Source organism: Cervus elaphus, chromosome 19, assembly GCF_910594005.1.
Source record: "Cervus elaphus chromosome 19, mCerEla1.1, whole genome shotgun sequence".
NCBI lineage: Eukaryota > Metazoa > Chordata > Mammalia > Artiodactyla > Cervidae > Cervus > Cervus elaphus.
Window position 1 is genome coordinate 60,926,438 of NC_057833.1, and position 27,111 is coordinate 60,953,548.

Consider the following 27,111-nt stretch of genomic DNA (forward strand, 5'->3'; position numbering starts at 1 on the left):
AGGGCAATGACACTCAAATGTTGTTTGGAAACAAACAGTATGACCATGTGTGTATGCTTAGTCGTATCCAACTCTTTGCAACTCATAGACTGTAGCCCACAGATTTTCTGTCCATGGGATTTTCCAGGCAAGAATACTGGAGTGGGTTGCCATTTCCTTCTCCAGGGGATCCTCTTTAAGACTTCTCCAGAATCTTAAAGACTTTGCATTTATCACATAAATCTTCCCAATCCAGGGATCAAACCCACGTCTCCTGAATTGACAGGCAGATTTTTTTTTAATCACTGAGCCAGCTGGGAAGACTATATACATACATACATAATATAGCAGGGAAACAACTTCTCAGCAATACTAAATGATTTAAAAAAAGATTTCTAATAAAAAAAGGTGACAAGAATGATTTTTCAGGTAAGCCATCATTTATACTAAATAGTTATAGAAAGTAATAAAAATGCAAAACCTCTTTGAGTAGTAATATGACTAGAAAAAAATTGCAGTTAGTTAAGTAGTTATTAAACACTAAAAAATGAAGAAATAAAAAACCTCAGGAAGTGTATCAAAGACACTCTCAGAAGAGAAAAATCTATTTTAAGACAGCTCCCAGCTATTGGGATGAATTGGCATTTAAAAGCTATGAATGTGCAAGTTATATCATGAACAAATAAAGTTTAATTAGCTATGATAATTGGAGTTATAAACTAGAAGGCAAACTATTAATTCTTGAAAGGAAAGGTACATAATAAAACATTTAAAAAGAACTTCCGAATTTCATCATATCCGTGACAGCTCAAGTCTAAGAGGCACTACCACTTTGTGTTATGCTAAGAAACACTTTTAGTTTAATATATTACTTTCCAGTCATTTAAAATTTTCCTTTTTTATCTTGTTTAAAGAGTCTTAAATACTTTGTATTTCTCATGTAGCATTTTCTGATTGCATAAAAAAGGAAACTACAAGTTAAATAAACTACTGCTAAAACATCTTCCAGTCTGAATCTCTTGAATCACTTCTTGATGCTCAGAGTTGTAGATGTCTGAGGTTTTCCAGGCAGATAGTTCCCTGCACCATTGAGAGATGTGATGATGCTAACGCATTTTAAGAGAGTTTCTTTGCTGTCTCCAGAATCTTCTTCCAAGATATTGACACTCATTCTGTAAAATTTGATGCTGATATGCTCTTGATCTTACCAGGAGGTATCACAAAAGGTGTTCAGACAACAACCAGGACTCTTATTCTCTCCTCAAATGGTCTTTAAGTGGTTTGTTGACTGAAATATCAAGAAGTTGTATGCCCATGCCAAATGCCAGCTTGTGCAAGCAAAAACAACTTCATCCTTACTGCCAGGAGGCAGCAGCTATATTAACATGTCATTGCTTAACACACACCAACTTCAAAGATTGTAATATGAAAACATATGAGTCCTAGAATAGATGAAATACACTATGGTGGATCTGGATAAAATTCTCAGGGCTTATTAAGAAAAATTGGGAGTTGGAAGGAAATGCAATAACCTAAGTTCCACATTTTTCAATGAAAGGAGTCAACGACCATGTTTTGAGGTTGAAACATTTTTATAAATGTAAAGTTCGAAGTTTGCTTTTTAAAAATATAAAAGTAAATACTAGCAATGAAACAGACTAGAAGTGTAAGTTGAGTATATCTAAAATATAACAAGAAACTTTTTTTTTTTACTGTATGATATCATTTATATGTGGAATTTTAAAAATAAAACAAGTTAATGAATATAACAAAACAGAGTCACACATAGAAACAACAAACTAATAGAGAGCAGTGGGGAGAGGAAGTGGGGAGGGGCACAATCAGGGTAAGGGATGAAAATGTACAAACTACTTTTGTAGTCTATATAAAATAAACAAGCTACAAGGATATATCACACAGCACAGGGAATATAGCCAATATTTTATAATGACTATAAATGGAGCATAACCTTTAAAAACTGTGAATCACTGTACTGTACACCTGTAACATAGAACATTGTACAGACACTATACTTCAATTTCTTTTTTTTTAGTTTTTATTCTTTTATTTTCCATTTATTTTTATTAGTTGGAGGCTAATTACAATATTGTAGTGGGTTTTGCCATACTTTGACATAAATCAACCATGGATTTACATGTATTCCCCACCCGATCCCCCCTCCCACCTCCCTCTCCACCCGATCCCTCTGGGTCTTCCCAGTGCACCAGGCCCGAGCACTTGTCTCATGCATCCAACCTGGGCTGGTGCTCTGTTTCACCCTTGATAATATACATGTTTCGACGCTGTTCTCTCTAAACATCCCACCCTCGCCTTCTCCCATAGAGTCCAGAAGTCTGTTCTGTACATCTGTGTCTCTTTTTCTGTTTTGCATATAGAGTTACTGTTACCATCTTTCTAAATTCCATATATATGCATTAGTATACTGTGTTGGTCTTTATCTTTCTGGCTTACTTCACTCTGTATAATGGGCTCCAGTTTCATCCATCTCATTAGAACTGATTCAAATGAACTCTTTTTAATGGCTGAGTAATATTCCATGGTGTATATGTACCACAGCTTCCTTATCCATTCATCTGCTGATGGACATCTAGGTTGCTTCCGTGTCCTGGCTGTTATAAACAGTGCTGCGATGAACATTGGGGTGCACGTGTCTCTTTCAGATCTGGTTTCCTCAGTGTGTATGCCCAGAAGTGGGATTGCTGGGTCATATGGCAGTTCTATTTCCAGTTTTTTAAGAAATCTCCACACTGTTCTCCATAGCGGCTGTACTAGTTTGCATTCCCACCAACAGTGTAAGAGGGTTCCCTTTTCTCCACACCCTTTCCAGCATTTATTGCTTGTAGACTTTTGGATAGCAACCATCCTGACTGGCGTGTAATGGTACCTCATTGTGGTTTTGATTTGTATTGCTACAGCTCAATTCCAGAAAAATAAATGACTCAATCAAAAAATGGGCCAAAGAACTAAATAGACATTTCTCCAAAGAAGACATACAGATGGCTAACAAACACATGAAAAGATGCTCAACATCACTCATTATCAGAGAAATGCAAATCAAAACGATAAGAAACTTTCAAATTGGCATAAAATATAAAACCAGTATCAACTTTCTCAAAAAGGTTTTTACACAAAGGATGAGTCAAACAACAATAAAAAATTCAATAAAATATGCAAATAACAGGAAGAGTATAGATCTCACCTTCCAACCAGGTGTATAAAAACTAGAAATTAACAAAAGTATGAATAAAATCCTCAATGACACTGCTCTTGACTCAAAACAGAATTAGAAAAATAATGACAATTTTATATTTTAAAGTCTTTGGGCTAGAGTCTACTTACTCCAGGGAATTTTTCTACTAGTTATAAACATGTTCATTAAGCAAGAAAGAAAATAAATTCATTTGAAGTAGATAAGATGGAAAAACAACAAATTAAACTTTAGAAAAGCAGGGCATAATAAACTTTATTTATTTATTTTTTTTGTGAAGTGTCATATCTTTTTTTTTCATAATAAACTTTAATAAAGTAAAAATTACTTAGAAACTGCTCGTTAATCTATTTTTTAAAAAGATAATGAAAAGAATTATGAGAATGATTCATAAATTCCTATGCAAATAAATATGAAAACCTAGATGGTTAAAATACAAATGATCGAGTGAATCAAGGACAGGATGAGATGAAACAAAGAACACTGTGGGAAAAAAAGTACTTGTCAAAAAAGTGCCAAGCCTAGGCGATTTTATTGGTGCACTCTTTCAAAGTTTCAGGGAACACATAAAGCTGACGTTTTTAAAATCTTTCCAGGGCATTGTGGGCAATGGGAGTTGGCAGCTCGACCCACACCACATCCGTATGGGATTGCTGGGGACATGGATTGATAAATCGCAGCAGGATTAAATGTATTACCAGCATTGTCAGCAGGTTTCAGCTATCTTGGCAGAGACAGGATGGCGCATGAAGCAAGTAAAACAACAAGTGAGGACAGAAATTCCACAGATCTGTTAGGGAGCTTATCGTTGAGTTCATCTGAGCAAAATAGCACCTTCTCACTAAACTATTTGAATTGAAAATTTACTGGTTAATTTATAGCTTTATTCTTTAAGTGTTCTGTTTTCATATAAAAGCTATAAGCAAGAAGCTTATACTTTATGTTTGTATGCATTTATAGTAAAGTAGAAAACGGCCAACTCTTGAGATCTGTGATATTTTAAAGGAGGGATATTTATTATCAGGGGTTTCCCTGGGGACTCAGTGGTAAAGACTCCACCTGCCAATGCAGGAGACCCAGGTTCGATCTCTGGGACAGATAGAGCTACTGAAGAAGGAAATGGCAACCCACTCCAAATTCCACGGACAAGAGGAGCCTGGTGGGCTACCATTCACGAGTTGCAGAGTCAGACATGGCTTAGTGACTAAACAACAGCAACAAATATATTACCCAATTTCAGAAAGCTTGCTCTAGGCTTTAGAGAAGGAAAACAACTCTCTTTCCTTTGGGTTTGACTTTTTCTGCCTCTGCTCCATACAAGAATGGTAAGAGTTTGGAAGAAAAATCAGGACTTTAAGTAAAAGGAGAGGTTGCCAAGGAGGATCTGGTATGTTTTGGGTCAAGGCTGGGCCTATACAAGAGCAGGATTCCCTGCCAGCCATACACGGTCTAACTCAGTTCCAAGCTGTTGCTTCCCCATGAGGATTCAGACTTTCTACAAAAAGCCTTAGTTATAAACAAGAGACTCTTTCCTTAGAGTCTCCTTTGCATATGGACCTTGAAAACCTCTGGCAGCAGGACACAGCTGGCCAAGGATTTGGGATCCTGGGTCTAAGCCATCTTTCCCTCTACAACCAATGGCCACACCCTGCTTCCCCTTGGGATTAGGTGCATTCCTGGATAGAAGTTTGATCCTAGGACCAGTGACAGAGCTGGAGTCAGGTCACTGCAGGACATACTTGTGGTCCAGCTGAAGGCTATTCAAAAACTATGGAGACAGCAGATTCAGCGCATTAGTTGCAGGTCATAACTGCTTAGAAGAGTATCTAAAAATAGGAAAGGACCTTGGAAATAACTTAGTCCAACTTCTATACTAATGGCAGAATTGCTTCTGAATCATCTGGTTGATACAATCTCTCCTTAACACTTCAGTGATAGAGTTTACTACTCCTCTCTACCACTCTTCAGGAGGGCCTTCTCCATTGTTGGAAAGTACCATTTGTTAGAAGAATCTTCCTATAAGGAGAGAATAAGCATTACCCTATAACTTGTTCTTTAGAACAGAAAAGAAGTTACTTCTTCCACATGACCATTGTTCTTCTCAGATAATGCACTTGACACAGGAACATCCAAAATAATAGGGTGTGGTTTCTAGGCTTCGTACCTTATGAAGGTACAAAGAGAATTATTCTCTTATTATTAAAACAGTAGCACCCACAAAATACAGGTGTCCCTTGGTATCTGCGAGGGATTTGTTCCAGGACCCACTGAGGATACCAAAATCTGAGGACGCTCAAGTCCTACAGCCTGCCCTTCGTATCTTCAGTTATGTAGCTGAGGATTCAACCAACCAGTGATCATATAGTACCGTATTTATTGGGAAAAAAAACATCTGCATGTAAGTGGACCCGTGCAGGTTAAACCTGTGTTGAGGGGTCAACTATACCCCAGTGCATCCACATCAGAACTTCACATTTTATTTACTTCCAGCTCCTTCCTTCTAATTTGTAAGTTAGCACAAGTAAACCTTACTTTAGGCAAGCAATGCTTTCCTAAAAAGGAGGGTGAAAAAAAGTAACTGTAAATGAGAAAATCAATCTATACAAATTAGTGGAATCTGCTATTTAATATATTCTGTAGGCAATACCTTCACAAATAATATTGTTGTAATTTTATCTGTCTCATAAGTATGTTTTGTAAGCTATATTTCTTCAAAGTGAGGTCTTCCTAGAGCTGATTTTCTTTGCCTTTAAAATGAACTGCCATAATAAGGTAATCTACCTGCTGACAGTACTCTGATGGAAAGCCTATGACTAAGGCAAGAATTTTGTTATTCTCAGAAGTCAAGATTCCTGAAAGAGAAAGTTTTAAAAGTTTTGAAATTATAAATACTCTGTATTCCACCTCATATGACAAAGTGGCAACACAAGGTAAGGGTTTAATAATTATTTTATTTATAAATTTCCACCAACTCTTGCCATTCATATTATTCTGGCTATCACAGATGTATTAATAGTATTATCTTATATTTATCTGCATGAAAATTAGAGGGAAAAAGACATACAAACTGTATGAAAATGACACCGTAAAGCTCATATTTACAGTATAGTACTCTGTAAACACACAGGCCTATTAGCTGAAGTCAGCTCTTATCCTATTGCCATCCAGCTGTACAGTCTTGGGCAAATCATTTGTTTCCTCATTTTTAAATTACCTATCACCTGACTTTTCTAACTCATAGACTCAATTGGATGCATGCAAAAATACTTCTAAAAATACCATGCAGTTTAAGTGTGAAATAAGTTACTATAAAGTGCTTTATTTATGACTAGTCTTCCTCTTTTTAGAGTAACACTATTCATATTTCAGTAAGAGTCATTTGTTTGCAAAGGGGCTCTCTTAAAAGGAACTCTTCGGCACTAGTTTTACCAACAGTCTGGCATGATCTGAAGCCAGTGTCTTAACCTTTAGGAACACAATATGCTATAAATACATATAATAATCATAACTTCTATTTAATAACTAATAAAAGTGGCATATTAGTTCTCTGAAATAGAATAATCCAAAAGTGACATGCTCAAACTGTGGAGAAAAAACCCATCACAGCTGGTTTAGCTGATGTAAAATACAAGTGATAACTGAGGACTGGAAACCAACTTTCACCTAAATTGAAGCTTTTTTGTCTAGAAAAACATCAAAGGATAATAAATAAAATTCCCTGAAAATTCCTAAAAATTAAAATTCTGAGATTTTTGTTGAAAATTTTGTTTCTTTGGCAAAATATTTAGCATAGACTACATTATTCTCAAATCAATGTTGTGGCCTTCCAAGCAAATTTTTTAGCAAGAGTCACATTGCTTTTCAATTACAAAATGACTATCTCCATGACGTCAAAATTCAAAGGACAACCTAAATGATATTTATAATGATAAAAAAGGGAAGACTATGGCATGCAGAGCAGAACTACACAATTATGAATATCTAGCAAACTGATCTCTATTTGTATACTTATAGGGTAAAGCTAACATGATTATCACAAGCTTTTTTTTGAATGGTGAAAGAGGAAAATAATCTGCAAATATATCTTGACTTACTAAGTGTTTGGGTGTCAGTCACGTCTGACTCTTTTGAGACCCCATGAACTATAGCCTACCTGGCTCCTCTGTCCAAAGAATTGTCCAGGCAAGAATACTGGAGCAAGTTGCCATTTCCTACTCCTGGGGATCTTCTCAACCCTGGGATCGAACCCGCCTCTCCTCTAATGGATTCTTCATCACTGTGTCACCGGTAAGCCCTCAGTGTACTAAGTATCACGTCACTAATGCAGTCTCCATACTGTTACTCACGTCAGTTCCTTAGAACTTTTCAGCCTCTAGGTCCTCTAAGCTTTGGTTGGAATTATTTGGGGAATGGTTAGATATATGCAAAGAGTTTTATGCTTTAGAAATGTTCTTGGTTTATCAAAGTGAAAAGATAGTTATCACACATAGTGAAAATGTTTGTGAGAGCTGCCAACTATTTGGGTACCACTTAGAAAGTATCTTCATCTGATTCAATATCACTCTTGGGTTTGGTAAGTCTTTCCAGTTCTTCTCCATCCTAAAATGAAACATGAAATCAGTAATTAATTAGGACAAAACTAGAAATGCTCCATTTTTAATGATTACTAATGATAACCCTTACTAAAAAATCATGGATTTTATTTAATTAAACTATAATCTGGCTAAATGAAATGAAATACTTATTCTTGGAAAGTTAATTTTAGACATATAATGAGATCATAAAAATTGGAATGCACGTCAATGTATCTGAATTTCAAAGTTAACAAGAGCAAAGTAAAGGGCGCCCTCTGCTGGTCTTGAAGGGAAATGACTAAAGGTTGCAGAAATAGGTATAAACTAGGTGTTGTTACCTAAATTCATTTTCTTTTACCTAAAAAAGTAGGGCAAACGGTGTTATTAGACTTTTGGAAAAGAACACAGAATTTATAAATCTATACTCTGACTAAGATCAGAGCAGGCTTCTAGTTTTTCCATCTTAAGAATCTGTCGTATCATCACTTAAGAGGCATTAATGAGGGAAGCTCTGCCATGAACTCTAATAAGCAATAGGCTAACTTTCTCAGAGTAAAATGTTCACTGTATGAACTATCACATGAAGTACATTCATTGTGCGAACTATCTCATGTGTTCATGAGAACTATAAATTTAAACCAAGATAGACAACTCTATCTCATGTTTTATTTAAACATACATCTAACTCCTAACTTGAGCCTCCAAAAGATCACAATTTATTTGCTAATAGTATGACTGGCAGACCTTCCTAAAACAATTATAACCATTTAGAAGAATATTCAGAATAACTGCATATGTACTTTTCTAGAAAACAGTTTTGGTTAACGTGCAGAGATCCTTTTGGGGACCACCTTCTTAGTGAGATAAACAAGGCACGTCCTTCAGGCACACTCTGGTTTATGAGTAACTACGAAGAAATAAAAGGAGCCAGGCTTTCAATTTAGTGATACATTTAACAAGACTTACTAATGTTAAAGATCAACTTTTCTTATAAACAAAGCTTTTATCCTCAACTATGGTGGAACGATAAGGGTAATGAACAGATAAGGAGTCAGACCTCATGGGTTTGTTACAAGTTCTTTCACTTACTATCTGTCACCCAGTAAGCCTCTCGGAGTCTGTTTCTTCATTGTAAAACTATGGAGACTAGATAACCTATGAAGCATCTCTGGCTTTATGACTCTACAATATTCTATGATACAGCTAATGTATAAGGCCCTTGGCATTCTGATTTATAATTTTTTTCAACCCCTTACAGTATTATCATGAGCCCTTACACAGAAGGAGTCCAACAAATGTTGAATGATTTTTTAAACTCACAGAGATCAGATATGTCCTGTGATAAAACAGCCCTGATCTATTTCTTTTCTCGTATAACCATGCTTTGAATTTGGGAAGCAGCAGCATCCTCACAAACTTACCCCACTGGAGCGCTCCCAAAGAGTGCCACTTAGATCCCGAATCCTTTCTTTCCTAGGTACATATTCCACACCTTGAGGATTGCTGGCATTGTAAATAAGTATTGAGAGAAGAACTGATGGGGCTTCTAAGAAAAACTCCAAGGAGGGCCTGAAGTCAAAGACCAAAACAGACACCGTTGTGATGACGACAGTGGTGACCTGTGCCATCAAGACATGGAACATGTTATCCAGGAACTTCAGAATAAAGGCCACCGAGAGGCCCTGGAATGCAGTCACAAAAATAAGGGCTACTGAAAATGCATTGTGGCCATAAAAAATCCCACAGTTCTTAATCTGATCATGGTTACTGCTCTGAAGGCCCAGGGTCAGTCCATTGAAAAGAACGCCAAAGAAATAGAGTTTGCTGTTCTGTACGAATATGCTTTCGGTGAGTTGGTTCCCTTCCTTCAGTATCTTTTCATTATAGATATTGGCCATCGAAGAAATAAAACACTGAACTATAATAAGAACATGACCCAAGCCAAGACGGATGTGACTGAAAACTCTGGCCGTCATGTTCCACTGAGCTTCAGAGAATGTCCACTCCTTTGCTGTGCAATTGTCTTTCCTGGGACACTCACTTCTGAAGAGAAGACAGGAATTGGATGGGCTGAAGAGGGCGTCATGATGAAATCCATGTCCTGCCAGGCTATGTTGTGAGGTCTCAGTCCCAGAAGTGAGGGCCACAATAGACAAAAACAGAATCAGGAGGGAAGCCCACTGTATCCTGTTTAGATGCCTCCTGTTCAAAGATAAAAAAGGAGATTTTTAATTACTCATTTTCCCCCGTCCCACATCAACTGTTTCTACTGAAAACTCAATTACTTGAGTACTTGGTTGCCTGAACCACACCATTTTTGCTAGCATTCTCTACAATTCAAGTTCAAAGGAAATCTGTTGGGTGAGTCTGCTTCTTGAACTTGCTATTTTTATTCACTTTTTAGAGTAATTATCCCTTGACACCATCCAGTCATTTCTCCTGCTGCTAAGTCACTTCAGTTGTGTCCGACTCTGTGCAACCCCACAGACGGCAGCCCACAAGGCTCCCCCGTCCCTGGGATTCTCCAGGCAAGAACACTGGAGTGGGTTGCCATTTCCTTCTCCAATGCATGAAAGTGAAAATGAAAGTGAAGTTGCTCAGTCCTGTCCGACTCTTAGAGACCCCATGGCCTGCAGCCTACCAGGCTCCTCCATCCATGGGATTTTCCAGGCAAGAGTACTGGAGTGGGTTGCCATTGTCATTTCTCCTAGTTGTTGTTTAATCACTCTGTCATGTCCGACTCTTTTGCAACCTCCCCTAGGCTCCTCTGTCCATGGAATCTTCCAGGCAAGATTACTGGAGTGAATTGCCATTTCCTCCTTCAGGGGATCTTCACATTGTAAATTTCCTTCTAACCTATATGCTTATTAACCAAGTCTCCTTTCTACCTTGAGAGTTGATCTTAGTTGTTTGGTACAGTCACTTTTTATCTGGGAATGAAGTACGTTAAAACAGGAATTCTTAATATAGTTTCCATGAATCAGGAGAAAACGTCATGAACTTCTCTGTGAATTCTTACAGTGTGTGCCAAAGGTTCTATAATACATAGGTGAATTTCTGGCCTTCCCTACCCTCTCCAGGAGACCTTTCAAAGTTCTGTCATATTTTCAAAAGTATTCATGATCCAGAAGTGATTTAAGGAGGAAGCTAGCTCCCTGATCCATAGCCTCATCACAAGGTATTACACCCCAAACTACTGTTGGATAAGACAAGTTAAATATATATATATATATATATATATATTTTTAAGTGTTTCAGCTGACAAAGTATCTACTTTGTCCAATAACACATTTTGAGAAAAAGAGGATGTAATGATTATTATTTCATTTTCTGAATTCAGCTTAACAGACATTTCATGAGTAGCAACTATGTGCCAGGCATTCTGCAAACAGAAAAAAGACTTGGTCTCCATTCTCTACAAATTTACACTTTAATAGGGAGAGTCATACCTAAATGATGACAATATCTTGTGTGACATGTGATACACTGAACAACTAGGGTACATTGAGGAAGGAACACTTGAGTCTGTAAATAGAATCAGGTATTGCTTTGAAGAGGAGATGACACTTAAGCCGAAAGATGACAAATAAACTTAAGCTTGCCATGTGAAAAGACAGTTGGTGATATATCCAGGCAGAGGCAAAAGTCTATGCAAAGGCTAAAAGAATGTACATTGACTAAGGAAAGAGGAGGATGGCAGTCAGGTGGGAACAGTCAAGGAGGCTTCTGGAGGTGACAACATCTTCAAGTTTGAAGATCAGTCAGTCAGATGAAGAAGAGGGATACCAAGAATAGAGCAACATAAACAAAGGCAGACGTGTAAAGCAACAGGTGAGAACTAGAAGTAAGAATTTTGGAGCATTCGCTCAGCACCTACCATGGATCAGGCAGTTTGTTCTAGGGCAGGACATGGTTCTCAGAGGTTAACTGACATCCCTAAGGTCATGTATTCACGAGAGCAATGAAGCAGTCAGAGTCATGGTTTTGTTAAGTCCTCCCCCTGGGCCAATGCACGTCTTACGTATCAATACAATTCTGAGTACCCAGTATGCCTATATGGGAATACGTGTGACCTCACCAATGCGTCCATAGAGTTTCATGCTGTGAAACTGCTAACTAACTACACAGTCTCAAAAGCAGCACTATCTGAGCATAATATCATATGTCTTCTTGTATAGACACTTTCAAATAACCAGATCTAACACTCAGTGATTGGACTAGCATAGTCCTACTTCATGAGGTCAGAAACTGTTAACTAGTCACTTACATTTCTGAAGGTGCAAGTGGTACACCTTCAGTGGTAGAAAGCTAATGTGATGGAAATTGAAAAGACACAGATGAGGTGCTCAATGTATAAGAATCATCATATAAGTAATCACTATGCATCAAGATAAAACAGGCAATGATAATACTCTACAGGTCCTTTAGAAGCTATAGATTTTCACTAATATTGACACTGAGAAAAAAAAACCTAAGAAAGTAAAGCCTTATACAAGCTAAATGGTACCTACTACAAATAATTACTCATTCAAGAATGTTCTGGGGAAGGTTAAAAATTACTAACTACTAGGCTGAAAATAGATTTTCAGCAAAGAAAATGTAACAGTAAGTTACTCTATAAAGTGAGCTGAGAATCTGTGCTGTTAGAAATGATGACTGATTATGCACAGAAGAGTGCTCCTCAGTTTAGGAGATGGACTCATGCAGAAGCTGAAGCTCCAATACTTTTGGCACCTCACCTGAGCAAAACGCCGACTCACTGGAAAAGACTCTGATGCTGGGAAAGATTGAGTGCAGGAGGAGAAGCGGGCAACAGAGGATAAGATGATTGGATGGTATCACCAACTCAATGGACATGAGTTTGAGCAAACTCGCGGAGATAGTGAAGGACAGGGAAGACTGGCATGCTGCAGTCCATGGGGTTGCAGAGTCAGACACAACTTAGAAACAGAACAACAGTGACACTCAACTGACCTCTCCACTGCTCTGTGAAACATTCAGATTGATGTGCGGAACTGAACGTTTCTGGCTGGAAGGCTGCTTGCTGAACCTGAGGGCCTCTCCTCCCAAGTGAACTTTTTGTTCAAAAAAAGTGTCTGTTCCAAAACGTGTTTTGGCCAGGTGAGCTCATTATTCTAATCATATATTTTTATGATTATAGAAACCATAAATTATGTGTGAAAGAAAAGGATTGCTATTTTTATGAAAACTAAGTTGAAAGTTTTAAGAAGAATAAAGGCAAATCACAAGATTTAAAAAAAAAACAACTGCCTTTGAATTAGGTGCAGGTGAGTTAGTTTTAAGATTGGGGAATGAATAATAAAGAATCTACTAAAAAATATTTTTAAGGCTTGTTCCACTTTAAAGAAATTGGAACTGGAAAACCATGGATGTGTAATGTACAGTAGGTTCAAGCAACCCCATCGGCAAATCCCAGACACACACAAAGGAAAGGCCTTAGCTCTTCATCAAAGGAATGATGAATGGAAATTCACATATCTTAAGTTAAATTTTCTAAAGTGTGTATATATATGTTCATACATATACACACCATATTTGGTGGTAAACCAAGGCAGAGCAAGAAAATATTTAAGTGGAAAAAAACTTTTTTCAAGAAACTATACATCAAACCTTTCTAAATAGCACAGAGGATGACCAGGGACATATTTATCATGAGAAATTATAGAAAACATTTATCATGTGAATGAATGGTTTTGGGGAAATGCTTATATTACTGAGTGGCACTTTTGTTTCTCCTGCTACTTCTGAAAGTAAAGTTTACCACAACTTCCAAGATACCCATCAAAGTTTCAAAATGTGTTTTTTAATAATTTTTTTCCCTGCCCTTTGAAGAAATCAGAGAAACTCATATATATTCTTTAGGTAAAAGTAAGTGCTGTTCCTGGTTCTGTTCCCAAATCTCGATGTTCAGGTTGAAGTATTATTCCCTAAAGCCTAGCAAACAAGATTACACAACTTTGCCAAGCCTTAAGAGCAAAGCAATGGGGCTTTGAGGCATGCTCGTCATATTTCCACTTTGAATCATTAATTATACTTCAAAGAGGGAATCTATGCATCACATGGGGTTTAGAATAAGACATTTTGATAGTGGCATTTTTGTTTTTCTCACTTCCAAACTCTTGCAAGTAAATTCCTGCATTAGTCATTGGACTTATTTTTTTTTCTACCTGTATAGCCTTTATACTCTTTATCTGTATGGGAAAGGTATATGATGGCTTTGCCAGAATCAAGTATAAGACAAGATCTTCAATATTCTAAATGAGTTACTTATGGCAAAAAAAATTAAAAACTTGTGAAAAACAAACTATTTTTAGGTCAAAATTTTATCACAAAAGACCATCAAAGAGTCACAAAAATTAAGTTACATAGGGGAAAACAAGCAACATACATTACCACCAACAAAAAGATCAAAACAGAACAAGGTTGATTTTAAAATGTATTAACAGATAATACTTAAAAGGTATTTCCATAAAATATATTATTAGATTTATTATCATATTTTAGCTCTACCAATTCAAGTAACTTCAGGGCTGATTTGTGAATTACTCAAACTAAGACCCACTCTGGGAACTAAATTAAAGCTCCTGGAAATAATAAAAATGGAGCAATTTATTGTTTCTTTAATCCAAGTAACTTCTAAGTATTCAAAACAAAGAGATATTCACAAACTTAGACAATGAACTTACAGTTGCAGAAGGAAAGAACAGAGTGAACGGATACTAGGGAGTTTGGGATGGACATGTACACACTGCCATATTTAAAATGGATAACCAAGGACCTACTGTATAGCCTGGATGGGAGAGATGTTTGGGGAAGAATGGATACACATACTATGTATGGCTGAGTCCCTTTGCTGTCCACCTGAAACTATCATAACACTGTTAATCAGCTATACCCCAATACAAAATATAAAGCTTAAAAAAAACCAAAGATACTAACAACAAAGTAAACAAATGCCTAAGAATCAATATTACTGCTTTGAATTTTATTAAAAGTTTGAACTATAGTTCATAATGTTGTTTACCTCTCTGCCCCCAGCCTATTCACCTAAACTCCCTCCTCTGCAGCCAAGAGGAGCTGCTCAAAGGCTGCAAAATGCTTAGTGCCTCCGGGCTCCAGGCAGACCCAGTCTAACTGAACCTACCATTAGGGGTCCTTATGGGATTAAGTTAAAACAGGGTGGAGAGGCCCTGTGGAGGCCTTAGGGTTTTCTGGACTGCCTGATGGTCAGCCTCCCCGTATAGCTGCCCACATGGCAGTCAGGGCACCCCGGGCAGTGCTTTTCCAAGTGGCCCTCACCTCCGCCTATGGCCCTGCTCATGCTCTGGAGTCACTAAAAAAAACAACCAACCAACTCTGGGCACAGCTAGAGCTACTGGCCAATCTCAAGCCAGGCAATAACATACTTTTAACCTTCTCTTTGGTAAAATCAGTTTTAAATTAATGTAATTTTGGCATAATACTTATGCATTACATAGTAACACCATGCATACTCATGAACTGTCATTCCATAGGAAAAAACATTTTTTTAACTTAAAGGTAAAAAAAACCTCAAACAGAACAAAAAATACATGTTTTTTAAACCATTGTTCCCCTAATAGTGAGCCTTTTTGTGTGTCAGAGCCAATAATTTTTCCTTTACGGGAATGAATCTCAATTTTATCACAGGAGTCAATATAAAAATATAACTGCTTACATATGTCTCCTCAGAAGCCAACTTTTATCCTACTAAGTGACATTCATGCTGATTTTAAAGACTATAAAATGTTTTTGGATTAGCATTCTTTACTTACTAGTTGGACTGAATTATTCTCACAATTCATAAAAGAAGAAAGTGATGCAAAAGCAAATTTCAGTTACTCTAACATTTAAATTGGTTGAAATGCTATGTTCATTTTTTTCCCCATATCTTACATCAACCATTAAACTGAATGCTTTCTCAAGGTAAAAGAAAATCTTTCAAGAATATCATACAATTTCTAAACTGAATGCATCAAGGGATTCCACAAATAACTGCTGAGTGCCTATGTACCAAGCCTTTCACCCTTCTGTGCACATCAATCATGAAAACACTCTGTCACAGCACACTGAGAAAGAAATTAAAAACAGAAAGTGAATGTAAAATTAAAACAATCACAACAAATATAACAGAAAGTTATTTTATTTTCCATCATCACCACCATCATTAAACAACAAATTAAACCGGAGTTAAGTACCCAGATCCTGTATCACCTTAGGACATTCTGGCCTTTGCTTTGCAGCAGAGCCTATTTAAACTTGTTGCAAATCCTCTGCCAGTTAGAGCTTAAATAACATACTTATCTCAAGGACTTTAATAAAGACAATTTGTCACTTTTTATCATCTCCAAACTCCAAATGACAAATACATTATTTTAGGAACTTCTTGGTTCCCTACTAATGTACAGAGATTCTGTTTAAAAAAAAAAAAAAAGGCTAATGAATTCTTTGTTGAAAATCTGGCACAAAAACTAAAATAATTAAAATACAGTCATTTGTCTCTTTTTTTTGAGATGCTAAGGAAAAACATTTCAAACACTGAATCGCATGCTAACACTGCAGCTGCTTTTCAGATGGGTTAGACAACCTGCCCAATACACAAAGCCAATTAGCAATAAAATCCCAGCCTTGGGATTCCAGAGGGTATATCATCTGAAACAAGGCGGTGCCACTTTAAAGTATGATATATGCTTTCACAACAAGTTACTTACTTCAGCACTATCCTGAATAGGAGAGCTGTTGTTATAATGCTAAAATTTGAGAAGATAACAGCCATGGCCTAGAAAGAAAGAGAAGATAGAGTTACAACCCAAACAAAGCACTGACCTTAGAAATCTCCCAGCTTGGTGCAAGTTCACCTGACAAAAAAAGCTTTTTGGTCAAAACCCAGAGAGATTATTAGGGCAACTACTTCACTAGAGGATTAAATTCTATTTTTATTGCTGGTTGAATTTATGCAGATATGATCAAATCATTGTACAGGCTTTGAAAATGTGTTGAAGTTCAGCAAATGCCTGAGCAATAATCTGTATGAGCAGATCTGGAAATACTTATAAACTCTAAAGGTTTAAGTCCAGAAATAATGGTTACCATGACTATAAAGCATACTTTTTCAAGCTCTCAAAGAGATTTAGTCTTTTAACACTGATTCTGTGGATAGAGAGAAAAGGCAAGTACTATTAGGCTCATTTATACATTACGAAGATAGAGGTATAGGTTTTTAGGCATGTTTAATGTTCTAGAATGAAATCAATTTACTTGGTTGAACTACAGTGATTCAGTATCAGTGATTCATTACCAAACTCATACTTGACAGTCCTTTGGATTTATTCCCATTGTTCTGAACAATGGGAAAAAATTAGAAAGGTGCTAGCCAGATTTTTATAAAGGTTTGTTTCTCTGAATTTAGTCAAACTGCACATGAGAATATTAATCTGAATATATGTACATTCTGGCCCAGAAAGTATGAAATTAATCACTATCCTCATAACTGGCTCTGACAATGTTAATTATTTTCAAAAATAAGTCCTACTGCCTTCCTTGTCACTTTACATTGATTAAACCTTAAATAGTTTCCACAATCTATACAACCAGTAAACATGACTAATATACAGCTGAATGAGAGAAATGAGTAAATCCAATAAAAACTTGCAAAAACTCCAAGAATACAACATTGCTCTTTTTCCCCTCCATTTTTATGGGAACCATTATTTTAAGATTTTCTCTGTAGATAAATGCTTGCGAACCCCTGGTTAGGAGGTGAGTAAGAGGAGATGAGAAAAGTATGTGGCTGCTAAGTTGGAAAGTGGTGGCTCTGATCAGTCACAGTAACAGCAGTGCAAAGATACACAATCAAACAGCCCGCTGGCCTCGGGCACTGGTATCCACTCTGTCCAGGCAGCAGTACAGAATAAACAAAATATCAGAGCTCTCTGCCCCCAAACTGCCATGCATCTCTAATTCTTTCCCACTAGGCTTGGGCACAGCAATACACAGAGTGTGAATGCCAGGGGATTTATTTTGTAGTATTTGTGTTTGTAAGCGATCGGGAAGGAAGAGCAAAGCAATAAGTTGTAAGAAAAGGAAGCTGCGATCTTGCTTCAGTACTGGGGATTTAGCAAAGCAGTATAAATTTAGAGCTAGTCTGTTAGACACCAACGAAACATGACAAACATATACTTGTTGAATGTGAAAACTTATTTGTTGGGTACAGGAATTCTCAGATCTGAAAAACAAAAGTGAAAGAATTTAGAAGAGGACACAGTTTAGATGCAATGAACACTTACTAATAAAATGCATCACAGGTGAAGGAACTTCAGGTGTTCCTCTGGCCCAGGTCCTTGCCTTTGGGCTAGTATGGTAACATTATTCTATTTTTATACAGCAGTTTGTTTTTGCCTGGTTCTAATCTTCTAAATTGTGCAAAAGAATCAAACTCCTGTTCTCCACCTCAGTGCCTTCTTGAACCCTCCTTTTCACCCCACTCTCAAACTGATTTGGCTATACCTAAAGAGGCTTCAAATACAGGATTAGTGTCAACAGAAATCCTACTTATAATCAAAATGAATGAATTTGCTCTTTAAAATAAAACACATTTTGTTAAATGCAGCAACAGAAACCTTCATTTTATAAAATAAAACTAGAGAGAGGAAAAAATATATGTAATCCCAAATGAATAATAAGTAAAAGCAGAAGTGTGTGTTAATCGCTCAGTTGTGTCCAACTGTTTGAGACCCCATGGACTGCAGCCTGTCAGGCTCCTCTATCTATGAAATTCTCCAGGCAAAGAATACTGGAGTGGGTTGCCACTTCCTGCTCCAAAAGCAGAAGACCAAAGTTTAATTTTGATTACTAGTGGCTCTCTAAATTGGCACAGGGAATGCCAAAAGAGGTAAGAAGCATTTCTAGTATTATCAGTTATGGATAGCATTTAGATTGGGAGGATAGAATCTCTACCCTTAAACAACTTGTTGGTTAAATGACAGGACTAACACAAAGAGAAAATCATACTAATAGAATACATATAAACCACATTAAAACAAGTATAAGAGCACTGAGAATATAATTTTCTGAGTTGAACACTGGAGGTCCTGGGTATTGAGATTAGCATTAGAGGTGTGTGACCACAGGATCGCTCAGAAAATAGGCAGTTAGGTTAAGGTTACACAGAGATGGCTCTAGATTCAGGGATCACGAAGCAGCTCCCTCAGATCAGTCAGCACAGTTTAATACAGTTATCTTTCATAGCAGGAGAGTCTGGCAAATGGATTGGCTGTGCTCAGATGATTCTGGTAAAACCTTAGGAAGGTCAGTGAGGCAATGAGAAACTAACAAAGGTAAGGTAAACAATTAAAAAAGAGAAAAAGGTTAGTTCCGGGATTCATTTCTCTTGTCTTTTCAGTGCTATCTTCTTTATCATCATTTACTTACAGGCTGAAGATAGGAAAGGACATAGAAGACAATCAAATTATCCAGGAAATAAAGGAAGGCAGGAATGGACCACTTCATGAAATTAAAGAATTCCTTCCAGGAACCACATCTCAACTTTCTATTTTGATGATCTTCTAAAGAAAGAAATACAGCAATAAATATATGACCTTGATAAGAATGCACGAACTTTTAGAGAAAGTAACTTATATTGACTCCTGACACAATTCTTTAAAAGAGGCTTAACAAACTTGCTTTCATAAGTGACTATTAGTCTTGAGAAATCAAGACCAACACAGGATTTCATTACTGTCTTTCTTCATCCCACCACTGTGCCCATCACTGGTATCAGCAACACCTCAGGAATTACGATTTTCTTAATTTCTGCTAACCTGAGATAGATGTATCACTGAAGAATGTAACTCAGAATACCCTTACGGTTTCTCTTACTACTCTGAGCATAAAGCCAAAAGAGATCAACCAGTTAAAATTTTTAAGTGGAAAGAAAAATCAATCATTCGTGCTGAAATTTTTTTACCCTGGGGGGCTGTGTGGGGAGAGGGGGGGAGGGAATCACAAAAGGGAGATACTGACTAAAACTTAAATAGAGGGGAGTAGATAAAATTAACTTTTACTCGTCCTAGTATGAGTTATTATCCTATCTCTAGGTTTCCAAAAACTTAGGAAGGTACTTAACAGAGAATGTAAAATAAAATGAAAAATAGAAGTCAATTTATATTTAAGACCTAGTATAAATTTTATGATATAAGAAATGTATTCTACCAACTAGAAACGTCACACAGACTGAAACTTTTAAAAATGAAAAGACATCTTTTGGGGCAAGCTTTTAGCAGTCTAAGTTCTCTGTTTACCTGATGTGGGAAGGCAAACCAAAGTAGTGGAGAGGTAAAGTTCAGTAACTGGAGAATTAACAAAAGGCTACTTACTTTAAATATAAGGAAGGATTAGTACCCCTATTTGATAGCTAATGAAACTGGAACTCAGAAAAGTAAAATAATCTGCCCCAGAATATAGTCTCTCTGACTTCAAAGTGGTATGCTGCCTCCCCTAAATGAAATGCGAACTGCTGTCCAGTATGCTACATATCAAGTTAGACAGCAGTGATTTAGATGATTCTGAACTTGAATACAAACTAACTCCCTATGGGACCCACCATAGGAACAAGTCAAGAGGCAGAGCAGTGGACAGGACGCTAGGACATGTGGGTTGGAGTTGGGGCTCTGCCTCCTCCTACCCAGCACCACCTCACACTTTGTTTGAGCCTGTTCCTTACCTGCAAAACATGGGTAATCGTACTTCTATTTGTATCTTAGCATCCTCATATATACAATTAATGGGCTAGGCTAACTGACATAAAACGTTTCTTTCAGTTCTAAAATTGTTTGATTCTCTGGTTTTTAACTAGTTATATAGTATCATGTCAAGACTCACCTTTCTTTAAAACCCAGAATGACACAAGCGCACAGAAAACCAGCTTTACCAGTTCTGAGCACACATTCACAGTAGTTGGAAGATAATCATATTTGTTCTCTGAAATGAAACAGAAATGTTTTTTAACTATAAATTTTGGTCTACATAATGTTTGTTGTTGTTTAGTTGCCCAGTTGTGTCTGATCCTTTTGTGACTCCATGGACTGTAGCCTGCCAGGCTCCTCTGTCCATGGGATTTCCCAGGCAAGAATACTGGAGTGGGTTGCCATTTCCTTCTCCAGGGGATCTTCCAGGGATTGAACCTGCATCTCCTGTATTGGCAGGCAGATTCTTTACCACTGAGCCACCAGGGAAACCTACATAAACTCATATTAGCTTACACAGACTAATATTTAATAATTTAGAGTTGTTTCTAAACTTAATTGTTAGATTTTAATACTGGTTACATTAAATTTCATCCAGTTGGCTTCGTTCTTTCCGATGTTTGAATCAATTCACCTAATGTGTTAGTTAGCCCTACCTCAATATTTTATTATCCTTGAAATTGAGAACTACATCTCTCATGTTTTCATTCAAATTGTTGAAAAATGTGCTAAGGGGGCTAGGGCTACCAGAAAAGAAAGCTTTGTGGTATGGCATTAGAGACCACCTTCTAAATGGACTATTAATTAATAATCAGGGCCTGATTCATCAACCAGCTGTCAACTTACATAGCTGAATTATTACCCAGCTCATGGTTCCTCTTATGTGTCTTACGTGCCTTGCTTAAACCAACATACATTCTGTGATATTCCCTAACTCAGAGGTTTCCTATCTGTTTCATATGATTGTCCACATGGAAAACATTATTTGTTAGACACTTTGGGACAAACAGATATTGAGGTCACAAGAAGGAAGCAACCTAAGGCAAGAGGCAACTAGCCCAGGGCTCTGAGGTGGACAAACATGCTCTCAGACATATCCAAACCCACTGACACATTAGTAAGAGATGTCCCAACTTACAAGTCAATCTAATTAGGAAATGAGATTTGGTTAGTATATACTGACTTAGCTATTACTTCTGTTTTCCAAATGCTTACAAAACAACTTGTTGTATAATTTTGCCAAGGACAAACAAATTTTATCCAGTACTATTTTGAGGAATGTACTTTTTAAAAAATATTTGCTTGTTTCCCTTGGTTGTCATATGAAAAACCCAAACTGGCCAAGTAGAAAGGAAAAAAGCCAACTCAACATTCTTTCTTCCCAGAACATCCTTTCTTCCTCTTTTCTGTGGTTTTCCCTGACCCTCTCAACCCATGCATAATCAATCCTTTATTCATCTCCAATCCTGTAGCACTACTGTAAGCAGATGAAGTCAGGGGTCCCTGGAGAAAGAGAACAGGCATGGCTCTCTTGATATAAGAGATGCCATTTTTAGCTTAAGTCATCTTGTGACCTAAACTTGGCCACAATGCTTATCTTTGAACAGGTCTCAATAATTAAGAATTTTATGGAAACAAAAGAATGTAGGAATAAACTGTTATCAGTCAAGAAAAGTGACATTAGTAAAGATATCAATTCATAAGATATTCAACCATATCAGTTTTAAAGACTCCCAGTTCAGTTTCAATGGTAAAGATGAGACTGCAGTGTTCACCCACCAGATCAACCAGAACCTAAGGGATGATGATGTTGACCTTTTCTGCCCCTTGCAACTTCAGTCAGCTAAAGTCTGGATTCTGTCAATAAGACAAGCCCCTTCATAAGATGCACCTTAACTTAAAACTTCCCCAATTTTGCTTTTTGGGGAGACACTGCTTTGGGAAAGCTCTCTGGTGTTCTTACCTGCTACAAGTAATAAATCCTTTCTTCTCCTGATCTTTGGCTTAGTTGTATCTTTTGGTTCAACATCCACCAAGAGATGAACCCAGTTTTCAGGAAACTACCTATAAATCTTTTAACAGTGCTTGTAACATTGCATTATGGTTATTTTTTATGTTGTATGTCTTACCCTTAAAATGTAAGCTTCTAATAAGACAGGGACCATGTTAGTCATCTTTCTATACCTGGCAGTTAAGTGTTCTGTACTACAGGCACTTACTTAACTGTCTCTTAAACTTTGTCCATCATTAAAAGCTTAGCTAAGAACGTCTCTTCCTCCCTTTTCTGAGCTCAAAGCTAGATTGAAATCACATTCTATTATTCTCCAACAATACTTGCATTATTCTCTGGCATGATATACATGAGCATACATGCACACACAAAAATGGAGGGCCTCAGACCACAACTTTCAAACTCTTGTCATCGCTCTTTAACTCATTCTTGTTTTTTGTTTTTTTCCTTGCATTTCTCTCATGGCTGATTCAAAATCATGCCACGGTATCATTCCACTCACCTTCTGCCCACACTCACAATCTTGTCTACACAACACCCATCCTTACTGGTTTCTCTTCAGTCCCAGAGAGGACAGCCATGGCCTCACTATTCATCCATTCTCCCCATTAAAACCTTCCCTTCTCTTCAGGGGCTTTGCTACAGTAAGTATTTCCTCTGGCTTCAGTGTATCTTCTTTGTCTTTCTATTAAGTGCCTTCTCCTCTCCTACAAATATGCTCAAAATTACCAACTTAAAAAAAAAAACCCAAAAACTCCATTACATCCACTCTCCACTCAGATCTCGTCCCTGAACAGTCCGGTTTCTGGTCACACCTCAGTACTCCAACTAACTAGTCCCTGAGATTAGACCTTCTAATTAATAATCCCAAAGGGCAGGTTTTAATCCTTATCTTATCCTGATAGTGCAATTCTCTCCCTGTTTTCAAACTCCCTTCTACAAGTCATGTGCATTTAGTTCTCTCATCTTTCTAATTCCTTCTTAAGGTCCTTCTGAGTGTTTGCATGCCTGTTAACTGTTGGCATTCCTCAGATTTCTATCCTTGGCTCTTATTTTCTCATTCTGTGTGCTTACCCTGAATGAGCCCTCTGCTCATCAAGTTTTAAATATCAATTTAATATTAATGTTTCCAAATCTGTGTTCTAGAACATTTAATGCTCACTAAATATATCCACATGAATGACTATCTTCTATTTATTCACTAAACTGGCAGTTCCTTGACATGTGTGAAGTGCTAGACATTGCAGGACACAGCTCCTGGCCTCATGTGCGGTACAAGAGCTAAAATTTTAATCTCTATAAGCTCTGTCCAATCTTCTCCTCCTCCTTGGTCTCCATCTCAGTTGGGAGCATCATGAGTCTATTGGGCATCTAAACCAGAAATCTCTGAGTGAGCTATCCAATACTTCATCTCCTTCAATCTCCACATTCAATACACTCTCCAAGTCCTGTCTTTTTTTGGTCACACCACACAGCTTGTAGGATCTTAGTTCCCTTGACCAGGGATTGAACTAGGGCCCTGTGCAGTGAGAGAGTGGAGTCCTAAAACCAGACCACCAGGGAATTTTCAAGTCCTGTGTTCTCTATGTTTAGAATATTTCTTGAATCGATCCTCTTTTCTCTATTCCCACTTTAAAATCCTTCATTAGTTTTCATCATCTATGGCTCGAATTTGTAATAACTGCCCAACTGGCTACTTCTCTTTTCCTTTAGTCTTGTCTTCACCCAGCTATTGTAACAGTCTTTCTCATTTTATCCAGCTGTTTACAGTTCTCCAAGTACTCCCTGTGCCCCAGAATCTACAGCCTAAAGTGTCAGATCCTTAGCATGGCCTATGGAGTCCTCAACTATGTGATCATTACTGCCCTCTCTAGCCAAGCATTCCTTTCTCCTCTCCTCCAAGTCCTTAAAATTTTTTCTCAGTAATTCTGAATGACATGCTCTCACAATCCATCCTGCTTCTTGATACATCTGTCCATTTTTACAGGCTGCTGCTTCTGTTTTGAACACCTTTGCCCACCTTGTCTTCTTGTAGGTCAACTATCACCTTACCAGGGAAGTATTCCCTGATCTCTTTGCAGTCCACATCATGCTCTCTCAGAGAATATATCACCTTCTACTCTAAACTACCTCTGCATTTTTGGTATAGAACTGCACTTATTATACTGTATTTTCTTGATGCATTTACATGTATTTCTCTACTAATAAACTGTGAATTCTTGAGAATAAGGTCTACATCTTATGCATTTTGAACCTTAATACTAACATTTAGCCCAGTGTGAATTAAGCTGTTAAAATATAAATTTTTACATCATAATAATAAAAGATTTCTTGAGTATATATTTACCAAAGCTGTTCCACTGATAATGTAATTAAAATAGTACCTTACAAATGCCAGGTGACCAAATATATCTCCTGTCTATTTCAAAATAAGTTATATATTGCTATAGGCTCAGAAACACCTGCTGACTGAAGCAACAGTCAGATGTTATGATCTGTTCTGCAAAAGTTTTGATCTGTACTTAACTGACCAAATTTTACTCAGCATCAAAAATTTTTCTTGGTAAGGAATGCAAGACTAAAGAATCATATTTAAACATGTTTTATCATTTACATAAAGCAGAGGGCTTTTAAAGATGAAAGTGAAAGTTGCTCAGTCCTGTCAGACTCTTTGTGACCCCATGAGCTGTAGCCCTGGATTGTAGCCCACCAGGTTCCTTTGTCTATGGAATTCTCCAGGCAAGAACACTGGAGTGGGTTACCATTCTCCTCTCCAGGGAATCTTCGCCACCTAGGGACTGAACTGAGGTCTCCCACATTGCAGGCAGATTCTTTACCATCTGAGACACCAGATGGTGGCCAACTTTTAAGGGTATTATCCCATTTTATACACAAGGAAACTAAAAACAAGATAATGTGCAGTTAGATGGAAGTACTCCATACATATTCCAAATTTAACTTACCTTCATTAGCTGAATATTTTACCAGTAGGATGCGACTTGAACTTAAAGTAATGAATACGGCCCCCAGCAGGAATGTATACATTGCTGACGAGGCGCTTAACATGGGATGAGCACAATTGTTTTCCATTCCACTGTTTTCTAATTCCCTTAAAGAGAATAATAAATTCATGAGCAACCATGCTGGCAGATTAAGCATAATACAAGTACCACTTATTGTGAAGAACAGAAAAAGAATTTTTTTAGGTGTCTAGCTATGGCTATACCTAAACCAAAAGTTGAGGAGTACAAGAGAAACCAGGGGAAATGAAATGAGAGAGTCAATTTTATCAAATCTCTGATAGGACGGGGGAACTCCGACAATAAACACAGGAGCCAGGTTAGAAGTGCTGCCCTCTAACCTGGACACTTTAGAAGGGCGCTTTAGGACTGCAGAATTCTGCAGAAAAACAATGCTTCAACTTTCATTCTTATGAGCAACTTTGCTCTAGAAGATAATTTCAGATTTGTATTTTTCTCCTCAGTAGCGTCTTTCCATAGGATGAAAAAGCCCTTGCTGGGAAAGATTTCGTTGCCATAAAGACCAAAAGGAAATATCCGAAACACTACTGTTAATTTATACTGAATTACTGTTGAAAGTAGAAGACGACTTAAATATCAATGACTCTAAGGCCTTTCGATATATAAAGGCTACTAAACTCTAGACAGGATAATTAACTTGCCCAAACTAACCTAGTATAAAGACAGCGCACAGGACCTGGGAAACTGATGGGAGACGGGCTGAAAATGACAACACCCGCAGCACAAGCGGGCCTAAGCCTGCAGTGGCCAGAGACACTTCCCCTCCTCGGTAAAGACAGGTTTCTCTCCATCATCTAGGAACGCCTTCTTGTCACACATGCGCAAGAGGGATCTAGTTTGCTGCGCCCCTCCCTCAAACGCACGCGCACTTTGCCCCGGGCGCGGGGAGGGGCGCGGTTACCTCGGTCCCTTCGAAGAGCTTCTAGTGGAAGAACGCACATCCTAGAGCTGAGACGATAACTGTCTAGCTCAGCAACAGCAGCAGCGGCGGCAGCTTTTAGGGTCCATAGGCGAGGGAGCTATGGGAGGAAAAGAAAGGCGAATAGGCCTCTGGACAAGACCCTCCTATTCCGGAACAAAAAGCACAATAACGACCCGACGCGGAGAAAGCGGACCTGCCGCCCATTGCGCAGGCACGCTCAGTGTTACGCTCCGGGAGGGAGGGGAGAAGCGACCGGATCCCGCCCCAGCGCGGCCTTTCTCGCGTCACGTGTCGGGAAGAGTCCTATGTCACGTGAGGCCCAGGTGGCGGCGGAGCTACGGCAAGAGAGTGAGAGGAAGGGGAAGCCGGAAGGGGCGCGAGTGAAGCCTGGTGGAGAAGACAGCTCCCCAGAGGGCGAGGGGTGCGCGTGCGCCCGCTTCTCCCCGCCGACTCGGCCCCGTTGCCCTCACTCGCCGTCAGGTGATAGCTGGGCCGGGCCTCTGGCGCGCTGCTTGGGGCGAGAGGAGCGCGCGCCCTGCCGTCGCGCGGCGCGCCGGCCGCCCCTCCCCCTCG

General features: G+C 38.1%; 1 protein-coding gene across 3 annotated transcripts; it reads right to left on the bottom strand.

The window, feature by feature from the left end:
* Window positions 1–6,139: 6,139 nt before the first annotated feature.
* SLC35A5 (solute carrier family 35 member A5) lies at window positions 6,140–26,655 on the bottom strand. 3 transcript variants are annotated; one of them, XM_043873830.1, is made up of 7 exons: window positions 26,518–26,655; window positions 25,539–25,684; window positions 20,701–20,799; window positions 19,252–19,385; window positions 16,533–16,600; window positions 9,204–9,984; window positions 6,140–7,807 (listed from the first exon to the last, which is right to left on the bottom strand). In XM_043873830.1, the coding sequence occupies exons 2-7, from the start codon at window positions 25,663–25,665 to the stop codon at window positions 7,739–7,741; spliced, it is 1,278 nt and encodes a 425-aa protein (XP_043729765.1). In that variant the 5' UTR covers window positions 25,666–25,684; window positions 26,518–26,655; the 3' UTR covers window positions 6,140–7,738. The 3 variants fall into 3 exon arrangements, with proteins under 3 accessions (XP_043729765.1, XP_043729764.1, XP_043729763.1); XM_043873829.1 differs by lacking the exon at window positions 26,518–26,655 and adding an exon at window positions 26,268–26,425 and having other exon boundaries at window positions 19,252–19,382; XM_043873828.1 differs by lacking the exon at window positions 26,518–26,655 and adding an exon at window positions 26,268–26,424.
* Window positions 26,656–27,111: the final 456 nt, after the last annotated feature.

Coding starts and splice junctions, on each gene's coding strand:
- SLC35A5 (XM_043873828.1), bottom strand. CDS start 26,410: ATGATGGAGAGAAACCTGTCTTTACCGAGGAGGGGAAGTGTCTCTGGC. Junction 25,685..26,267: donor GTGCGCTGTCTTTATACTAG/GTTAGTTTGGGC, acceptor ATTCTCTTTAAG/GGAATTAGAAAACAGTGGAA. Junction 20,800..25,538: donor AAAATATTCAGCTAATGAAG/GTAAGTTAAATT, acceptor GTTTCATTTCAG/AGAACAAATATGATTATCTT.